Here is a 20,850-nt window from a genome sequence, read left to right as displayed (position 1 = left end):
GGCGTTCAGCGGCTCGGAAAACACACACGCGGCCTCACACGGAAGCGTCCAAACAGAAACTCTCTCAGTCAAACCCCGTCTTCAGTCTTTCGCTTACTTTTAAACCACAATTCAACTGTTTTCTTATCACTTATATTCACATTAAAACTTTAAAAAAGTAAAGTTTTACATTAGCTGGGGAAAGATGTCGTATTTCTGAGTGCTCCCTGAACGCAGCATCCCATCCAGGCGCACCTGTAGCTGCTGAGCTCTGAAGTTATCTCCCAACCGGGTGACGTCATCAAACTAATCAATACTTAATCATCTAATAACGATATATATATATATATACACACAAAATACATATATATCATCAAAATACATCCATTCGAACGTGCACTACTTTAAATTATCTTCAGTTATAGATTGACTCTAAAGGGAGACATCATTTTTAAAGATCTATAGATTCACATAAACTCAAATACACACAACGATAAATGGAGCTGAATACTTTCGTGATGTTTGTGCAGTCGTTTCTTAAAAGTGGAGATTAAAAACAAACCTTTGACACAACTTCCTCCAGGGTGGTTTGGCGCAGGTTATAAATTAACTGTCACATGAAAATTTAAAGAATATTTGACTGATGTGTGTTTATGTCAATGCTTGTATTCCCCCCCACCGAGCAGAGGGCGTGTGTTTGTTCTGCGTCCTCTCAGCTTTATCTCCTGTGAACAGACCAACTCAGAACTTCATACTCATTATTCCACAGGTTACAACGCGGTGAACAAGCTGCTGCTGCAGAGCTGCCGAGGAACCCACATGTTGGTTTGAAGTGTGTTCACCTAATAAAACTACAGATAAAAGAGCCATTAGGGACGTTTAGTGGTTAACTCGACAAAAACAGTGAAGTCACAAGTGGCCCTGAAAGCAACAGGAGTCTCTGCGACTGGTCCACTAGCGCCCCCAGGAGGGTTCAGGTGGGTATGCCATGTGCTGACAACAACACAAACACAAGGAAAAGACATGAGGCTGTAACTTGACCAATTTAGAGACACTGCTCATGGCAGAAAATAAATAATAAAATAGGTCTGTTTGATAAAGTTTGATCATGAACTAAAATTAAAGTAAATTGAGAAATCTACTGAAGACTTCCTGGTAAAATATTAGGTCTCATTGATTGGTTAGTCCTGACAGACATTAAGATACTACTGCTTCTGCTACTACTACTACTACTACTACTACTGATTATAATAATCATAATAATGATCATAATAATCATAATAATCATAATAATTTTTGAATAGTGTCAAATCCCAACATACATGGTCTCAAGGTAATTTAAATTGTAAGGTAGTTAAGTCTTTGGTCTTATACCTAAGACCAAAGACGTTCACTCCATCACCTCTCTGAATACTGAAACTCCACTTAACTCTTTTTAAAACACATTTTTATAATATTGCTTTTAACTGGATATTTATCTGTTTGACAGCTTTATTCTATCTATTGTCTCGTGCATTAACATTCAAATATGTAATTGCACTGCAGTTATTTTCTGTTTTTATGTCTGTGTAAACCTGTTTTTTTTATTTTTAGTAATGAACGAAATAGAATAGAACAAAACATATTGACCACATTTAAGTGTATAAATAATTTTAAAGTGACACAGGTTAACAAAACAACACAATTCAATATTTCTGAACCTGTAGGAACCTGCAGTTACGTGTGGAAACCAGCAGGGAGCAGAAAAGGACCAAAGATACGAACTGTGTGACGCTGGCGACTCAGACGTGATGAGAGTCAAACTCAATCTCTTCTCTTTTCTTTCACTGTCACAGTCGATTACTTTTTGCAGATGATCCGTCACATAAGCGATTATGATTTGTGTTTATTTGAATTGCAAATGTATGAGACATATGATCCCGCGTCCTAAGTTCCTGTTATTATCATTTCATAAAGCAACCTTATACTTAATGATCAATTTAGTTGAATAGCATTTATCGAAACAAGGTTACAAAGGGTCTCATTAAATACATGGTATAAAACAAATGAATACAAATAAAAGATGATTAAAAGCCAGGTTTTAAAGTTTTAAGCTTAAAGATTCAAACGCTTCCAGCTGCTCTCAGCTCCTCAGGCACTTATAAAGAACTGTTTTTAAAGAATTAAGAATTTAGTCCAGAGCTCTGGTTCTGTATTTAAAGATAAACAACATGACAGATCCCCAAAAATAAAGCCAAAGTGCCTCAGTCGCCCCCTGGTGGCTGGCTGCAGTATAGGTCATGATCCTTACCTAATCCGTGTTAGTAGATGGGACCAAACTATACAAATCTAAGAACATCCATCGATAATCAACACTGCTTGTCCCTTGACATACATAGACAACATAGAGAGGAGATATCTCAGCTGATGTTCACACTCACACCTTCAGTCAATCAGCGATGTCTTCGGCCTGTGGGAGGAAACCGGTGAATCCAGAGAAAACCCACTGAGACGAGGTGGAACTCCAGAAAGGAGGAAACGTACGACATCATGCAACCCAACTTTGACCCAGATAACTGATGTATAATCAATCAGTATCTGTTTGGTTTTAATTTGTCATTTGATGCTACAAAATCAGTGTGAAACGTTTTGATTGACAGCTGAGACTGACCAGGTTGAGCATGTGTATCGACTGCAGGATGGCAGTTTTCAGATTTGGGATATTTTAGCTGAAATTGTGGATAGTGGCAGGAAGTGGAGGCGCGTCGTCCAACTTTATATACAATCTATGGTGGGGGGTTCCTGAAGGGCCCCTGGATCAACCTGAGGGGGTTGCAGGTCTTTTCTTTTTAAACTTGGCATTTAAAAGAGCGAACGTTCACTCCTCTGGAACGGCTGCAGTCTGTGGATCTGGGTCCGTGTTGCACGAGTGTGAATAATGAGTGACGACAATGTGTTTGAATGTTAGTTTGATGCGTCGACACCTCAGACCTTCTCCTGTTTCCTCACAGGAGATAAAACCCGTCAGAGGGAGCGTGTGTCCGATCACCTCGTATCTCTTCCCATCAGCGATGTGAAGTATTCGACTGATTGACGATGTATAAACGCATCAGTGCGTCGCTTTGTTCAGGGACATCACCCAACACCGCGTGACGCATGCTGCCCTCCTCGCCCTCACAGCCTTCTATTCTACATCTGTTTTCTCTCTCTGGCACATTTTCTCTCCTCTTTCTCCAACTTTTCTCATCTTTCTCTTCTTTCTCGGAATCTTCTGCATCCCTCTTTTCCTCCCGTCATCATCGATGCCCCCCTCTGGTTTTTCCTCCTCATTTACTGCTGCTTCTAAATATACCCTGCAAAACAAAGGAGCCCTCAACATACGTGTCAGTGTCTGTAACCTGAAGCAACATGCAAGTGTGTGTGTCCGTGTGTGTGTGTGTGTGTGTGCGTGATGCTAGGAGTGACCTCAGTGTGGTGATGTCAGAAGTAGGCGGGGTTGTTTTGTGTATAAAAAGGCCCAAATTCTCATGCTAATATCATTTCATCACGAGAGCGTTCACACTCATCCATGGCTACAGTTGTACCTGTAAGTATCTGTGTGTGTGTGTGTGTGTGTATCTGTGTTTGTGTGTGTTTGCATGTCCATCTCAAACCACTGCATCACTCATGCAATTTAATTCTGTGTTGTACTTGTGGCTTAAAGAGACTTTTAGATGATCTCATGCAGATCTGCAGGGGAAAGCAAACTTAAGTGTTTAAAAGTGTAAACGTCAACATTTTAGGAAACTTGAATATAGTAGATTTAATACATTTCTCAAATATAATCGTGTTATTGTCGCTGTAGACATCTGATAGGATGAACGAGTATTGTTTTCTCTGTACATGACAGTTCAGAGATACTGCAGCAGGTCAGTTATTATGAGTACAAGTGTGTGTGAGTGTGTGCGAGCGATGAGTAGACAACTGTTGCAAGGCCGGAGTGAACGATCCGGTGTCGCTGCTGTAAATGAATCTGCACTGAGTTCTCTCTGTGAGATTGATCCTTTGTGTGTTTATGTGTGTGTGTGTCTGTGTCTGTGTCTTGGGTTTCTGATGAAGTGGGTGATTAAGTCTGCAGATGCTAATTACAATGGGGTGATGTGTGTGTGTGTGTGTGTGTGTGTGTGTGTGTGTGTGTGTGTGTGTGTGTGTGTGTGTGTGTGTGTGTGTGTGTGTGTGTGTGTGTGTGTGTGTATGTATGTGTCTATACATAGATAGTGTCTTTCTACAGCATCTATTGTGTGTGGGTAGATAAACATGTTAGAGCTCTGGGGCCAATGATTGAATGATTAAAGTAAAAATGATTGTTTACTTTGTAACTAAACAATTATCAGTCTTTTTCATTATGCATCAGTTATCAAGTGATTTCCTCAGTGACAACGAATCAGTGTCACACACACTTATCACGCAGCAGATTCAATTCAATTCAAATAACCTAATTAACCCCAGTGGGGGCAGTTCACCCCCAGTGGGGTTAATTAACTGTAAAACAACATCAAAGCAGAAAATGGCTCTGAACAAGAGAACACAACGATGGTTTTGGTTGGTTGGGAAGAACCCAGTCTGGTTCCGACATGTTTACCACACGGTAAGACATAAGATACAAGGGAGTTCAATAACTAAAGAATAAATAACAAAGTTAATGGCAATAAAAAAAGTTTTAAAAAGTGGATAAAGAATTGTGGTTAATTTCATCACAGTTCACATTGAGTGTTTATCACTGTGTTGATTTTATGGAACAACGCAGCAGTTCATGTGTTTCCAACAGAGGCTGGTAGTTGCACAGCTATGCAATGACATTTAGTGCATCTCTGTACAGTGCACACGAAAAGATATAAATATAGATATGATAGAACAGACACAGCGGTCTGTGTGTAAACATTGGATTTACTTTATCCTGTTGTACAAAACTGAAGCTAAAATACTTGCTGCTGGCGTGATGACAGCTAAAATTCGAATGCGATCCAAATGGTTCGGCTTCACTTATAAGGAGCCATCACGTCGTCCATCTTTAAGGTTGAAAGTCATTAACCTGATGTCTAATTTGCTCATGTGTCTGTCTCCTACCAGTTTGCGTCCTGCTATGGCAGCGGTCAGCCCCTGTACCTGTTTGGCCGGGGTCCCAGAGGCAGCAACTATCTGTCCCTCTTCACGTACCGGGGCCCCCGATGCACGCCGAGGCCCCGCCTGGCGTACCCCCCTCCCAAGATGACCCTGCGGCAGATCTGTTGCATGCTGAAGGTGATGAAGCAGGTCAGGAAAAGAGAGGCTGCTGCCGCTGCTGCTGCCTGCAGGTGATAAACGACTTCCTTGCAAGAGACTGTGATTCATAATATGTCAATGGCCAAATACAAATATGAATACATATGACCCACTGTTTCAGTGAAGTACCGTCATCCACAGTCTTACTCCTGAGGTCCACAACGAAAGTAAAACATAACTTTAATTGGTAAAACACAAATGCATTAAGTTTTTTCAAATGAATATTTGCAATTGTGGTGATATAACCTTTTCCCTTCGAGTTAAATCAACTTAATTAATTTGTGTGTTACTGATTGAAGTATTAGGGGTAAAAGCTAATGGTCAAAAAGTAGAAATTAAATTACATCACTATTACTACTGAGTTCACACTTTCTAATGAAGCCTGTACAAACGGTTTAATTCATGGTTAATAAATATTTACTTGTTACTTTTTAGATCAGATATTGATAAGAAGAAACCGTTAATTGGTTTTAAAAGAAGAAGAATTGTTAGTAACATTTTATCAATGCTCAATAAGTTAATGGATAAACTTACTAGACTAGACTAAGTATAAATCCTGTTGTATTTAAGGAAGATAATGATGTGGCTGTTAGTGCCCCCCCGCTCCGGACTGTGATCCCACCAGTGTTTCTGTCGGCAGAGGCCACAGGAGCCTGAGGTTAATAATTAAGAGCTCTCGTGTCACTGCCAGAACCCATCTTCAATCACACTTCCTCCTCTCATCTTCCTCTTCCTCTGTCTCTGGTTTCTCCCTCCGCTCAGGAAACAAGGGTCCACATCTCCGACCCCAGCGTCGCCTGGCACCAAGTCGGAGAGGAAGTGCCTCCTGGGCTGTCCCAGACACAAACGCAGCATCAAACGCGTGGGCTGACTGCAGAGGCCCCTCACATCCCCAGCAGATTACACCATGTTTCCACACTCACAGTCGGGGATCATGGCGCGAGCCCCCTCCCATGGAAAGGTTAATTCAGATTATTCCACTTTGGACAGCGAGCAGAGCCACTGAGGACTTTGGAGGATGACGATCACTTGACTTGTGTTCTGTCAGGAGAGGATGACGTGATCTTGTCCCCATTTTTTTAGGACAAAAAAAAGCTTGAGTGTTTTTATGTTATTGTTCAGCAGAGTGGATTTTATTCTTTGTATTTCTGTTGTGGTCGACTTCAGACTCTTCATCTACTCGAGGACCTGATGAGTAACATCATGCTCTTGATTGAAGCTTGTTTGACGTGTTTTAATGTCTTTCATCAATAAAACCAAGAAAAACGTTTAATAACTTTAACCAATTGAAAAACACTATGAATCTGTTGGGCAGATGTGGTCACATTTACTGTAACTACAACGTCAAATGGTAACTACAAATGATTTCTGTCTCCTCTGCTCGTTTTATGCTGTGTTGTTGAACATGTTTCTTAAATGTGGAATAAAATTTGAAGAACTTCGTGATAATAAAAAACATGACTGAATATATGGTCTTTGTTTGGTTGAATGAAAAGTTTGAAGAGACAACATTCTTTAAATAGCATTGACCAAAACTGTTTTGGGATTCTGATTCAAAAGTTACTAAATAAAGCACATTCCATTTCCAATGAATCCACAACCCAGTTAAAATCAGTTTGAAGCAAACAGAGATGCAGAAAACTGTGTGAAACATCGCGATTTGTTCAAGCATCCACAGAAACGGTTGTTGTGTTGATGATGAACAAAGCTAATCATGTGTTTTTTGGTTTTAAATCATCACAAAGACCAACAAGAGTGTCACTGAGTCGACTGCATAACCCCGAAAACATCACCAGCGACGAGGCATAAAAAGTGACAGTATATTGTAGCCAAGCCAATTTATTTAGTTTACAGAATTTTTCATTAAGGTTACATCGTGTGCTTCTTCTTCTTTGTTGGGTTTATTTTATGTAGTTTTTGTTGTTTTAGAATTTTCTAATTCAGCAAAATGACTCAAAACCATCTGACAGTGGGACTCACTGGTCTGTCATGGAGCAACTGACCAAAGGACTGTGGTTCAAAATTAGACCATTTACATAAAAGTCCATCAATGTGTTCTCATAAATCAGAAATTCCAGCCTCCAACAATAAACTGTATCACTTCTTTAGAATGTCCCTTTACTTATTAAGAACCATAAAGTATTTTCTGATGGGATCAAAGGAAAACGGATCAAAGGTTCGATGGTGATCAGAGTGCAGTGGGCCTATAGAATAGAAGAGGTTTACAGCCTGGACTCACCAGGGACCAGCCAAACTCAAACTGAATGCCTGATCGCAGCGAGCTGTTCTGGCTGAGGTCCATGGCGAAGGCTTGGTTCTTGAATTGTCCACCAGGAATACCCGGGAAAAAATAAAATCAGGTCAACGGTGTTCGAGTAGAGAGAGAAAGCTACGGCTGCAATGATCCGTCTAGTTTGCAAAATAACCAATCGCATGCGCACTGTGCAGCGAGGGGACAGACGAGGAGGAGTGACGGACATGAACGACCAAGTCTCACGTGATAGAGAGTCTGATAATGGAAGCTTAACGGAAAGTAGGAGTTATGACGATGAAGACTCTCATAATGGACGCTCAGAGGAAAATGGGAATACTGACGATAAAGATTCCGATAATGGAGGCTCAACGGAAAATGATGGAGATTCTCATAAAACAAGCTCAACGGAAAGTTGGCATACTGATCAAGGAAATTCTGATAATGGACGCACAGAGGAAAATGAGGATGCTGATGATGAAGATTCTGATAATCGGAGCTCAGGGGAAAGTGGACATTCTGACGATGGAAGCTCAGAGGAAAGTTGGGTTGCTGATAATGAAGATTCTGATGATGGCAACTCAGATGATCACAGAACACTGGTTGCCACTTTCTCCGTCAACCACCGTGATACTGAGCCGGTACAAACGGCAGATGATCTGATGCTGTTTAGCCTTGTTCTCACCAGGCTTGTGTTGCACACCACGATGAAGGCCCAAGTACCAATGCGTTTAACGGATTTAGAAAGAATCATCGAAAATCTGATAGAGAAGGCCCAGCAGATCCAGGTCAGCCCCGGGAGAACAATCAAACACAAACACATCAAGTGGGCCTCCAAGGCTTTGTTCAAACACCTGTGTAGGAGGTTTGGCTCTGCGGTGGAGCTCCTGGCAGCCATGGAGAGACACAAGGCTGACGACGCCATTATTGAGGCTGTGAGGATCTTCACGACCAAGCCCAAACGGAGGAACATTCTGACCAGGTTCCTCTCACGTGTGAGGACATTCATCAGGAGGGCCTGCTCCCTGTGTGTGAGAGTGCGTGCACGTAAACGTGAGCAAGGAGTCAAGTTGAAGAACAGGAAGCCACAGCTCTGGTTTCCTTACAGAGGAAAATGATCCTTCAGACCCACACACACACAGACACAGACACAGACACACACACACACACACACACACACTGAGCAACAACAGCTGATATTTATTGACCTGTAAAGGACAGCTATGTAATATAAACCTCTACACTATGTAGATTCAACCTGATAAATCAATAAATAAAAATAATAATAAATAATGTGAGTAATACAGTGAAATTGTTTACTGTACCGGATACTTTACTTTACATGGAAAACCAGGAAGGTCAAAAACAACAACTGACATGTGATCTGTGCTCCATCAGACTAACGGCTTTGTTCACCAGGACGCTGATCTCTGTCTTCACCCGTTTCACCCTCGACACGTCCAGCAGCGCCGGTCATACGAACAAACATACGTCTTTTAACGAGTCTTTGAAATTTATTACCGTTGCTTATCTGTGCTTTTTACCTCGTGAGCCCCTCCCTCCAACCACAACCTTATTTTTAAATAATCAAGTCCTTTGTGTTTCTTTTATTCCAAATGAGTTTCTGTGGGGAATCTGTTCCTGATCATAATTTAACTAATCTTGTTCAGTTCTCACTTAGTGCTACTGCTCCTTTTTGAGTGTTTGAATTTGTTATTCAGCAAAGTGACTCAGAAACATCTGGCAGTGGGACTCGGTGGTGATCAAAACATCTGGCCAAACATCTGCGGTGGAAGAACCAGCCCATTTACAGATGAATGTGCTCCTCTAAATAAATGAATGAAAATGAAATACATTGTGCAGTTCACATAATTGAGGAATGGCAGCCTGGTTCAATGTGGTGCTTTCAGTATTTCGGATATTTGCTGACTTGTGTGTGTCTGTGATTTGGTGCAGTGAGATAAACCACCTTCCTGTGGACGTAACGCACACACACACACACACACACACACCATCCATCACTGCAGCAGCTGTGAACTAGATGTGGCAGCTTTACACAACAGCTCAGTTTTCACACTCCAGCGCTCTCATTACGTCGGCTCTGCCGGAGCAGGTGCTCTTGTTTTACTGTATCGCGTCATTTCCAACCTTTGGTCTCAGGTTTTGTTTTGTGTGTGTGGGCTGCAGAGGTCACAGGTCACATGGTGGGACGTTGTTTACCGATGGGAGCGATGCTGAGAGGGAGGCAGCTCATTCAGAGAACAATAAAATTACCATACAACTGAATGTATTGAACATTTCTCAATTTGTTATTTATCCCTTGTGGATTTTCTTAATGACTCTATAATGATTCTTTTAAACTCTTTTTCTGGGAAGCTTCATAATTGTGTTTTCTGCTTCATTAGCATCATGTTGTTGTTGTTCTTGAATCTGTCCTCATGTTCTGTTGTTGTGTTTTATCTCTACGCCTCTGGGAGAACGTTTCTAAACACGGTGTTCCATCTGTGTAATGATTTAACAAAAACTAATTTCACTCAGTTTTGGCACTGAAGTTAAAAATCATTAGTTACAGATCCACTGGCTCCTCAGATTTTCACAGTAAAAGCTCGAGGTAACAGTCCTGCCTTTCACTGAACCTTGTTTTTCATTAACAGTGCAACAGAAAAAGAAAACTAGGCAAATTTTGTGGATATTTATAAATGTGCAGATCAATTTCTTCAGATTTCTCCAAAAACGATTTGTTCCACAACCTTTTATTGTTGTTGAACTGTTGAATTTCTAGTTGACATATGTGTATAAACTATAATCTATCTTACACTGGTTGTCAGAACTGTGTTCAAAGACAAATGATCATTTAGGTCAGACCACTGCCAAAGGAAGTTCTCTTTTCATCTGCATCTGTTGTTCAGCAGGATCACACAAAACGACTGGACGGATTAACATGAACCCTGAAGCATGTGGTATGTGGATGAGGGAAGAACTCAATACAACTTAGTGTGGCTGCAGATCAGGGACAGGATCCATGACATCGACATTTTTGACATTTTCATTGATCTCCTACAGTCCATGAATCTGTACAGTGACACGAACATAATAAAGAAATTCACCCATCACAGTTTGAGTTCATCTAAATAAAAATCATTTATTTTTTTCATTAATATTATTATCATCATCATCATTCTATCTAGAGAGAGTCCACCATGCCACTTTCAGAACGGGAGTAGTGCTAAGACGTCTGTCTGTCTGTTGATGTACATGGTGGAGAGTGGGGGAGAGAGAGAGAGAGACGGGGGACAGACAGACAGACGGATGGATGAGGGGGTTGAGAGAGGAGGGGCTTGTACAGGCTCACGCTCCGGGGTCATTCTCCATGCTGATGCAAACAAAGAGGGGACGATATAAAGGAGGGATGGAGGGACAACAGAGGGAGGAGAGGAGGCTGAGTTGTCTTTAAAAGTTTGTCCCTGTCGACCTACATGAGACTGAGCTGGGAGGACGAGGACCATTTGAGGGGACGACGGGGGAGCAGCTTCAGGCTCATTGGTCAGGCTGCTGGACAGGGAACCAGGACAAGCCAATCACAGACTGATACAGAGGAGGAGGGTGTTTGTGTGTATGTGTGTGTGTGTGTGTGTGTGTGTGTGTATGTGTGTGTGTGTGTGTATGTATGTGTGTGTGTGTGTGTGTGTGTATAGAGGTGTGATTGCACTGCTGTGTGTGTGAATCCGTTTGCACATATCTGTGAGTGTGTAACTGGTCAGAGTTACTTTGATCCATTGTCACTGTACACTTGTCAAAAGTTACTGTCACAACCGGGTACAAAGTTGAGGTAACAAACATCCTTCTTCTTCTTCCTCTGTGAAGAAAAGAGAGAAGACGAGGATGAGTGTGAGCAGGAGGAAATAAGAGAGGAGACGTTATCACAGGAATCATTCAACACTGAAACTCAGAGTCTTCGATGTGTTTGGATTTTCTGCTACACTGAAACAAATCAGCTGTCAATCATTAGGTTTACTCGTTATTAAAACAACAAATAACAAATTAAAACCAAACTGATCAGACTGACTTTTTAGTTTGGTCCATGTTCAATCTACTTACATGGAAGCAGGGTTCATGACCTACACTGCAGCAACTACCAGAAATGCTTTGGCTTAATTCATCTTAATTGCCGACATCCTGCCTCTTTAGAAAATTAAAGCCAAAATATCCTGGGTGCCGTCATCTGGCACTGGTGACGTGATTTGGAGTCAGAGTCTGTGCCGTAGTGATCGTTTCTCAACAATGAGCGATGACGATGTTCCAGCTTTGATTTGGGATCTTTTCTGTAAAGTTACGTGGAGATGCTGGCACACGTGATGTGATGGATTTCTGTTTGGTTTTCCTTGTTTGCATTTGTCAAGTTCTACACGTAGCAGCAGAAAAGTCTCAATCAAGATACTAAATCATCTCCACACAAAGCCGTGTGTCATGTTTCCAGCCGTTACCTGCGTTTCACCGCGCTGTGGTGTTGCCACTGGAAACCATGTTGTTGTCAGAGTTTGACAGAGACTGTTCCTTTACTACTGGATCTGCAGGAGGAGTGAGAAACATCTTACAAGAATTCATGACCCGACACCGTTGATTCATAACTAAATGAATGTGACTTGTGTCTGAGGAGTGAAAGAGACGAGCAGACACAGATTTCTTCGTGGAGGTCAGATCCAAACGACAAATATTAATGCTGGACTCACCCTGTGTTACTTGTGTGTGTGTTATGTATTGTGTTGTGCTTACAGAAGTATGGGTGCTCCATGGCCTCTGTCGCCGTCAGCCTCTGTTGGTGGTCGTAGCGTAGCAGCTTGTCCAGCAGGTCCAGAGCTTCTGGACTCACCAAGTGCTGGTTCTCCGTCTGCACAAACTGCTCCCAGCGCTTCCTGCTCTGCCTGCAGGGACGCACAGCACACACCGACAGCTTCACACCAACACCAACACCACTGAAGCGGCATCGGCCGACAACAGCAAGAGGAGGAAAATACATTTCACATTTTACAGATACACGATGTGTTGTGGTGGGAAACACTGATCGTCTACAGGAGACTCCACAGGGTTCCTGAAGAGGCTGTGTGGCTCAAACTGGTGCCAAAAAACATCAGAGCTGAAATATTCTACACTCTTGTTCTTCATCGATCAGTGGAAGAGTGAATGATACAACCACATATATCATTATTGAATATTCGTCAGGTCCGCCCCCACGCAGCTCTACAGCAGCTCCTGTTCGTCAGAATGACCCACAGGCAGAAACAGAGCGAACTCACTGTCCCAGCAGGTCTTTGAAGCGCGGGTCCAGTTCAATGTGGTATTTACGCAGGTATCCGAACAGCTCGTCCGTCCCCAGCACCTTGGCAATTCGCACCAACTGGAAAACACAGCAGAGGTGGGGATCAAACTGTATTCTCGGCTGTTTGAACTGATTCTTCTGATCAGATTTCTAACATTTTAACCTTCCACCCTTCTGTCATTGTCATGAACTCGTAAAGCTTTAGTTCTACTTGAGCTGAAACGACAGCGCCCTCTTCCTGTTGTTACCATGAGTCACAACACAGGACATTCGTTTAAAGGTCCGGGTCACACATCCAGGTTGTCTCTATTACATGTTTAGGACGTCCTCTGCCTAACTAGGACACAGGATTCTACAAACAGCCATGTGTAAGTATTTCCTCATTTGTTTCTCAGCATGTTTGTGTGCCTTAAATCATCTTATCCGTCTCTTTTGATTTGAAAAAGCTGTCGTTGTCGTTGGTGTGTAGGAGCCGCACGTGTGGTGACTGCAGTACCTGATCGTAGTTGTCTTGTCCGTGGAAGAAGGGCTCTTTCTGAAAGATCATACTGGCCAACATGCAGCCCAAGCTCCACATGTCTAGACTGTAATCATACATCTGAAACACAAAATCATCAAACAGCACTGCCGATGATGAGAACACACACACACGTGTCCAGATTATCCACATGAGACTACAGCGTATTCTCATGAACGTGTGACCGGGAAAACTTTGTTTGTTCAAAAATTAAAAAAGTGTCAGCCTTAGTGTGTGTGTGTGTGCGTGGGAGAGTGTGTGTGTGTGTGTTACCTGGTAGTCCACCAGCAGTTCGGGGCCCTTGAAGTATCGTGAGGCCACTCGGACGTTGTACTCCTGGGACGGGTGGTAGAACTCTGCCAATCCCCAGTCTATTAGACGTAGCTGTGGAAACAGTTTGTTCTCCGTCAGCTTCACTTCACAGAAAGTTTTTAAAACTCAACATCATCAGCCGTGACTTCATGTCACCTTCGGTTGAACTGCCCGCTGCTTCCTGTGACAGTGGGTGTGTCTGCAGGGTTAATTTACACTTATGGTGGCCTCCTGCCCCCTGCTGGACAAATACTATTGAGTTATATAGAAACAGTTTTTCTGCACTGCTCATTTCAGAAATGACTTATTTCCTAATATTAGATTCCAAAAAACATTTATCAATGCACGTTTCCTCTTAAAAAGAAGAATTTGACGAACTTTGCTGTCGGCTTTTTGGCGAGTGAAGCAGGGAACAATTAATTACTGCAGGGAGGGGCGGGGGCTGTCTGCCTGCCAGGATTACGCAAAAACTAAAGAATGGATTTTCACAAAACTTGGTGGGAGGACAGCGACTATATTGATTTCACGTTCGGATTGTGCAATGTTTTCACTTACAACCCTGCGCTTGCACTCTAATACACCCTGCTTGTGCTTAGATTTCTTGCGCTTCAGCTTCAGCTCTACTCCTTGAGCTCATGCTGCTTCAGCGCATGTACGAAACGTCTGCTCTCAGATTTCTCCTCTGCTCTTGGACAAGAAAAACACACTCTGTCCTGCAATGTGAACAAAAGTGACACAAAAAGATTCCTGGATCTGCATCAAAACTGAATGAATTCTCTCTTGGCCCGAGCGCCATCCTCCCACCAAGTTTTGTGAAAATCTGTTCTGGAGTTTTTGCGTAATCCTTTTGACAAACACACAAACAAACAGGGTTTTTGAGTGAGAGCGTTAGAAAATCCAAACATGAAATCAATGAGTCCTGCTCTCAAACTGAAAAACAACACTCTCGAATATATCGAGGGAAACAACTCGAGGTATTTTCCGCTGGCGACGAGGTTGTCAACATTTAATCATTTAGTCACACACATCCCAAATGGATGGTGATTCATAAAATGCATTAAAATTTTAAACTCGCTGTTGAGTTGATTGAATCAGAGACGCGTTGACTTTGTCCTGATAAACAACAATGTAATATAGAGAATTTGGTTTGTTGACATTATTGTTCAAATGTTCAGAGCAGTTACACTAAAAGCTTCTGGAACTGGGCGCAGACTGAATCCGGCTGTAGCAAGACTCACAGTTTATTTAAATGTAAACGACATCTGCTCTTATTTTAGGAATCTCACTGCTCGTGGACCCGGGGACTCCATCGGTAGAAAAGTCTTCTCAACAATAATCTGGCTCCGGTTCAAACACACAGAATAAGGAATAGGGGGAGTGATGAAAGGATGGAGAAAGCCAGAGAGAAACAGAAGCTGAAAAAGCAGAGTGGGATGTAATATTCAGAGTGTGTGGGTGTGCAAAGAGAGAAAATAGAAAGTAGGCTATATAGGGCACCGCCTACCTTTCTCAGCTGGTGATCAATCATCACATTGTGTGGTTTGACGTCACGGTGCATGATTCCCATACTGTGACAGTAGTCCAGAGCCTGACGAGACAAAGAGACAGGTTTGTGTTCACAGTCGTTTTACTTCCGGGGAAACACAATAATACAAAACAGGACATTGATTAATCGTAGTTAATGGAAACAAGTCTCACCTTCAGTAGTTCGTACATATAGAAACGGATATCGTAATCTGTCAACTTCTGGTACAGCTCCTGGAGGGAAACACAAATCTGAGTGAGAGTCTGAACGAAGCCTGTGAAAAGTCGCTGCTGCCCCCTGATAAAAAAACTTCAGTATAACATGAGAAGTAAGAGCGGAGAGGACGATGTGGCAGACGCAGCAGAGGAAACCAGAGGAGACGACTGTACCTTGAAGTCTGTGTTATTGATGCATTCAAAGACGAGCGCCGGAGTTCTGGACTGTTCATCCCCCACAGAGAGACAGAAAAGGACGGAGAGTCAAAATCAAGACAGATTCATTATGATTCAGTCGCCTGATTAATCACAGAGTTGATTAACCCCACATTATGATCTGAAGAAGTACGAACAGGATCCAAACAGGAGGAAGAGCAAACATCGAGCTTGAAAGTCACATGTGCAGTTGTTGCTTTAGTCTAAAAACTCCGGCGACACTTGTTATTTTCTCTAAACGTTGTAGTTTCCAGTAAAACCTGGTCCCAATCAAAAGGACCCTGCAGGTTCCCACTGCTGCACTGAACGACCTCATGTCTGAGACAAAGAGCTGCACGGCCTAAACATATTCTTCCTTCCTGGTTTGTTGAAGTTTTCCAGCTGATAAAAGTTGTAAAAGGAAAAATAGAAATAAAAGACTCAAATGTAAAACTCCTTGATCTTCCCACAGATTTACTTTTTAAATTACACACCTCTGTAAATTCAGAAACTCCCAACACCAATTCAAATCTTTTTTCTCCCACATGCACAGAAATTAATCATCAAATTCAATCCATGATCAAAAATCAGTGCCTCCTATAAGAGTGAATATGATTTATAAATATCTACAGAAATCCATAATTGTTTAAAACTCATCAAAATGAGGCAGTTTCTTACTTTAGTTTCCATAAAGCAGCCGTTCGGTCACATGCTGCAAGAAGAGTCATTTTTTATGGGGATTGTTACGAGTGAATGAAAAATAAATAGATTCTAGAGTTTTCTACTGGATTTTTGACTTGATTTTCTCATAATAAACTCTAAAATGCTTTTCTGGAACAAAATAAAAATATTCTTCTGTTTTAATCTGAGGCGTTTGCAGAGAAATGTGTTTTTAATACCCAAACAAACATGGTGCACTTCAATATGAACCAGACAGCTTGGTGTCCATATGAACACTGAAACTGGTTTTGCGTGATCTGATCCTTCCTCCTTGTCCATACTAGTTATTGAAACTATAAACAATGTGGGGAAAATCCACAGTCCTGGTTCTGTGTAAAAAGTTGTTTTTGAATATGAAAGACATTAAGTTAAGAGCCTCACTGTGTTTATCTCATCATTTCAGCTTTAGGGTTTTAAATACATTTTTTACCCAGAACGAGAACAAGGTTTCTTATTCATTACCTCGACTGTGTTGACCAGCCGTAGCCTAAGTGTGTCTCACCACCATTTTATAATCTACCCAAAAAGATTTCACATGATTCTTAGCATAGAAAGATCTTTAACATCGTTTTTGTGCGTTTGCTTCCTTGTAGCGTGAATAGATTCACTGAGGACTCCTTAGGAAAACCAGGAGAAATCCCACTTCATCTGTGACCAGCCAGAACTTCCATACAGCCTCTAATTCTGTGGGAAGACACTGTCCTCTTCACTTACTCTAAAAGAACATTAGACAGGTGTTGTTTACTGCCCGGGTAGTGATTAGTCATTAATGAGCCTACCACTGGGTCTTTGACTGTGTCCACCAGTCGGATGATGTTGGTCCCGCCTCGCAGGTTCTCCAGGATCTTGATCTCTCGCTTGATCTTCTTCTTCTTGACCGGCTGATTTGAAGAAGGGCGAGTCGAGAAAGACAAACAAAGACAAGAGATTTAACAGAGACACACAAAAAAAAAATCACATCAACTGTAAAACCAACTGATTCGGCCTTTGTGTTCTTCAGTCTGTCAAAGTGACAATTATTGCAGCAGTGAGCCTTTTTCACTGATTTTAATCTCCAGTGTCAGAACTGAACAGGTGCAGCAGGAAGTTATTTTAACCACCTACAGCAATGTGTTTATTGTTCACTCTGCATAATTCATCAAGTAATATTAAAATAATTTATGATTATGTAAAACACAGTAGAAGGTGTAACAGTCAACTCAGCTTATACAACGACTCACTGCTACCTGATGATGTTAGTTGGTTTAAAGTGATGACGTCAGCAACTCGTGTAACAACATTTACGCCGACTTTCAGAGTTGTTCCGACTTGATGTGTCGCTCACGTAACTTTTTCCCAGTCGGGATCTAATTCCTCAGATTATTCCGACACCACATGAATGAACAATAAGAGACAATCCCACTCCTGAGACCAATCTGACTTCAACTGTGGTTACTACAATCGATCTTATTAATCTTCAACAGAAATAAATCAATTCAAATATTTCAAAAGATGATTTCAAAATTATAACAAATTTTGAAATACAAAAATTTATGTGGAAATATAGGGATTGTATAGGAAGTGTAGATTTGCAGTTTTTTTTTTATGTAAATGAAACTGATTAATCACCGAAATGTTCTCATTATGTATCTGTGAGTCATATTTGCTTATTCTTATATAGCAAAATAATTTGTCATTTCATAATAAACATTATAACACATGTAAATTAAAACACTATATTATTCTACTTTAAGTTTGGAGCAAGATGTGTAAATTGTAAATGTCACTTTACACCAATTATATTTTCTTCCAACTGCCTGTGTCAGGGATCACTGTTCACTTCAGGCTGCTTTAATTATCTCAAGATGGAGAGTTTATATATATATCGTTTTATTCTAACGTTTTATATTCTATATAGTTTGGTAAACGGTATTTAGAATCAAACTAGCCCAACTGCCCCCACTACTAAGAGATCATCAGGGGAACACAGCCTCTTATTTTGTAAATATTATGTGACTGTTGATGATCCAATCAGGTTTGAGTGATCACGCTCGTTTGTTTAATCAGCTCAGGACAAATTGATGTAGAGCGCGAATCAAGAATCAAACCAAAGCGTGGATCAGATCAGTCAATGCATCAGTTTCCCTCTGTCAGGAAAAGCAGCATTTTATTCAGGGGGGGGGGGGCTCCACCTGCTCACCTTTAGGATTTTGACCACCACCTTCTCATTGTTGGTGATGTTGATCGCCTCGAACACTTCGCTGTACTTCCCTCTGCCCAGCTTACGAACCAGCTGGTAGTCCTCCTGGTTGCTATGGGGACAGACGGAGACACACAGCAGAGCAGATGTGAGGGAGCGAGAGAGCGAGAGAGAGAGAGAGAGAGAGAGACAGACATGTATTTCCAGCGTCAGAGCTGTCGATAAGTGAGTGTTCCTGTTAGTGGGATGAAGCTCTGCCCCGGGGACTGAGGTGATTCTGCCTCTGGTTGCAGGGAGTGAGGGAGGTTAGTCAGGGTGAAGGGATGGCTGTGAAGTGTCAGACAGCAGGGGAGTGGGCTGGGAGACTGTACTACCGTAGTGTCATCACACCCTTGCAGATATATGTGTAATAATAGAGCCCATCTGCCACACACACACACACACACACACACTCACACACACACACTCTCTCCTCCTCCATAAAGACACAAATGCACAAACACTCCACATGGAAGCTCATGCATGTAATTACAGCAGCATGCAGCAAACACAGAAAATGTCCTCACTTCCAGTTGGGGACGTGGGCCTCGTAGTCCCAGTACTCCCGGCTCTTCAGGGTGTTGACGTCTGCGTACACACGGGACTTGCTACCGGCCACCGGACCCGGCATGGCGAGACCCGTGGCTCGGGCGCTGCGGTGGGGCTCGCGGACAAGATGAAGCGGGGGGGTGGGTGGGTGTTGAAGGGAGTAGATCCGTAGTGTGGGGGTGTGAAGTGGGACAGACCAACCAGCGAGCTTCCCTCTGCAGCGACACCCAGCAGGAGAAAAAAAGAGAAAGAGGAGGAGGAGGATGGAGGAGGGAAGCAGATGTGACCACCGGGGTTCGCCGCAGTCAGTGCCCGCCGAGCAGCGCTCCCTGGTCGGATTGTCAGAAGCAGCAGAGCCGGGGTGGTGGTGGTGCAGCTGCACGGGGGCGGGGAGGCATCGGGGTGTTGAGGTAGAGAGGAGACGGACCCCGGGAGAAGGCAACAGAGGAGGAGGAGGAGGAGGAGGAGGAGGAGGGAAGCGGGATGGTGATGAGAAAATCTCGGGTCGAGACTCGGGGGGCTTCTCTCCTCACGGGCCCCAAATCTGGGCAGAAAAAAGAGGGTGGGCTTCCTGCGCTGGGCGGCGGACGGTCGGGGATGTGTGTGTGTGTGTGTGTGTGTGTGTGTGTGTGTGTGTGTGTGTGAGGGGGTGGGGGAGTGTCCTCGGTGGTCCAGCTATCAATCAGCTGCTGATGCGGGGGTTCAGCGGCGGGGGCTCGGCCGGAGGGGGAGCGGCGGAGGGCGGCGGAGCGGCGGAGGAGACAGATCGATGTTGTTAGCTAACGTTAGCCGGCGATGCTACCGGAGCGCGGAGATGTCGCACCGACTGGGGAGCGCTCGGCGCCGTGAGCCACCATCGGCGGAGCCCGCGTCATGTGCCGCCGGCCGCGCGGGGAAGCGGCGGAGGGCCTCGGGGGGTGGGTGGGGGGCCGGTGCCAGACGCCGACGGAGGGGCCCGGAGTGCGGGGGGGATGTGGTGCAGCGGCTCCCCGGTGAAGAGCGCAGGGAAGCGGATTGCGACTGAACAGCAGCGAGAGAGCCGCCCGGAAGGGAATGGAGCTCGCTGCCGGGACGAAGATGTGCAGCTCGGCCACCGGGCCACAGCGCCCCCTGGTGACCGGAGGTAGCACAGGAGCAAAATGTTGTCCTCGCTCGATAAAACCTGAGATTTTATCAATTGGCTTTAAATATTACTAGTAATATTATGAATAAATGTTTTTATTTATTACTGTATATGTGTTCTTGTGTATTTATAGCCCTACCTCTGTATGTTTGTTTATATGTGTAATTATATATATATGTTTTTGTGCCCGTGTTTCATTATTTACACTTCTTCACGTTTAACCTGGACATTAGAAAGCAATTTTTTTAAATTAGTTAGAGAATTTTTCTCTTAATAAAATGATTATTATTGAATGATATTTTAGTAAGGTCAGTAACCATAAACGTTACTATAAATAACAATAAATAAATAAAAAGAAAACTCAAATACAACCATTTATAAAGAACATGAATTTCAAAAATAAACATAAAATATTTTTTAAATATATACAATCTTTTCTGCATCGTTAACTCTGTAAAATAAAAGTTTTCAGAGGCAATTGTTAGAATTGCCTGTTTTCCAGTATGCACATTCAGCGGCAGATATTGGGACCGGAAGATGAGTCCGCTAGTACATATATATTTTAATACTTTTTTTATTGGATTTAATTAATTTATTTTTTATGATGTGTGTGTCTGCCCTTTTGTATTTGTATGGCTGCAGCATGGGT

The 20,850-nt window shown here is 42.8% G+C and overlaps 1 protein-coding gene across 2 annotated transcripts; it reads right to left on the bottom strand.

The window, feature by feature from the left end:
• Positions 1-10,632: 10,632 nt before the first annotated feature.
• csnk2a2b (casein kinase 2, alpha prime polypeptide b) lies at positions 10,633-20,141 on the bottom strand. Of its 2 annotated transcripts, XM_047340012.1 has the most exons (12): positions 19,057-20,139; positions 18,491-18,602; positions 17,091-17,192; positions 15,571-15,621; positions 15,355-15,414; positions 15,161-15,244; positions 13,618-13,728; positions 13,324-13,425; positions 12,805-12,905; positions 12,284-12,432; positions 11,995-12,078; positions 10,633-11,366 (listed from the first exon to the last, which is right to left on the bottom strand). In XM_047340012.1, the coding sequence occupies exons 1-11, from the start codon at positions 19,158-19,160 to the stop codon at positions 12,002-12,004; spliced, it is 1,053 nt and encodes a 350-aa protein (XP_047195968.1). In that variant the 5' UTR covers positions 19,161-20,139; the 3' UTR covers positions 10,633-11,366; positions 11,995-12,001. The 2 variants fall into 2 exon arrangements, with proteins under 2 accessions (XP_047195968.1, XP_047195969.1); XM_047340013.1 differs by lacking the exon at positions 15,571-15,621 and having other exon boundaries at positions 19,057-20,141.
• Positions 20,142-20,850: the final 709 nt, after the last annotated feature.

The sequence above is a fragment of the Hippoglossus stenolepis genome, chromosome 5 (genome assembly GCF_022539355.2).
Source record: "Hippoglossus stenolepis isolate QCI-W04-F060 chromosome 5, HSTE1.2, whole genome shotgun sequence".
Classification (NCBI taxonomy): Eukaryota; Metazoa; Chordata; class Actinopteri; order Pleuronectiformes; family Pleuronectidae; genus Hippoglossus; species Hippoglossus stenolepis.
The sequence above is the reverse complement of the archived record's forward strand: the minus strand, read 5'-3'. Positions and strand labels throughout refer to the sequence as shown.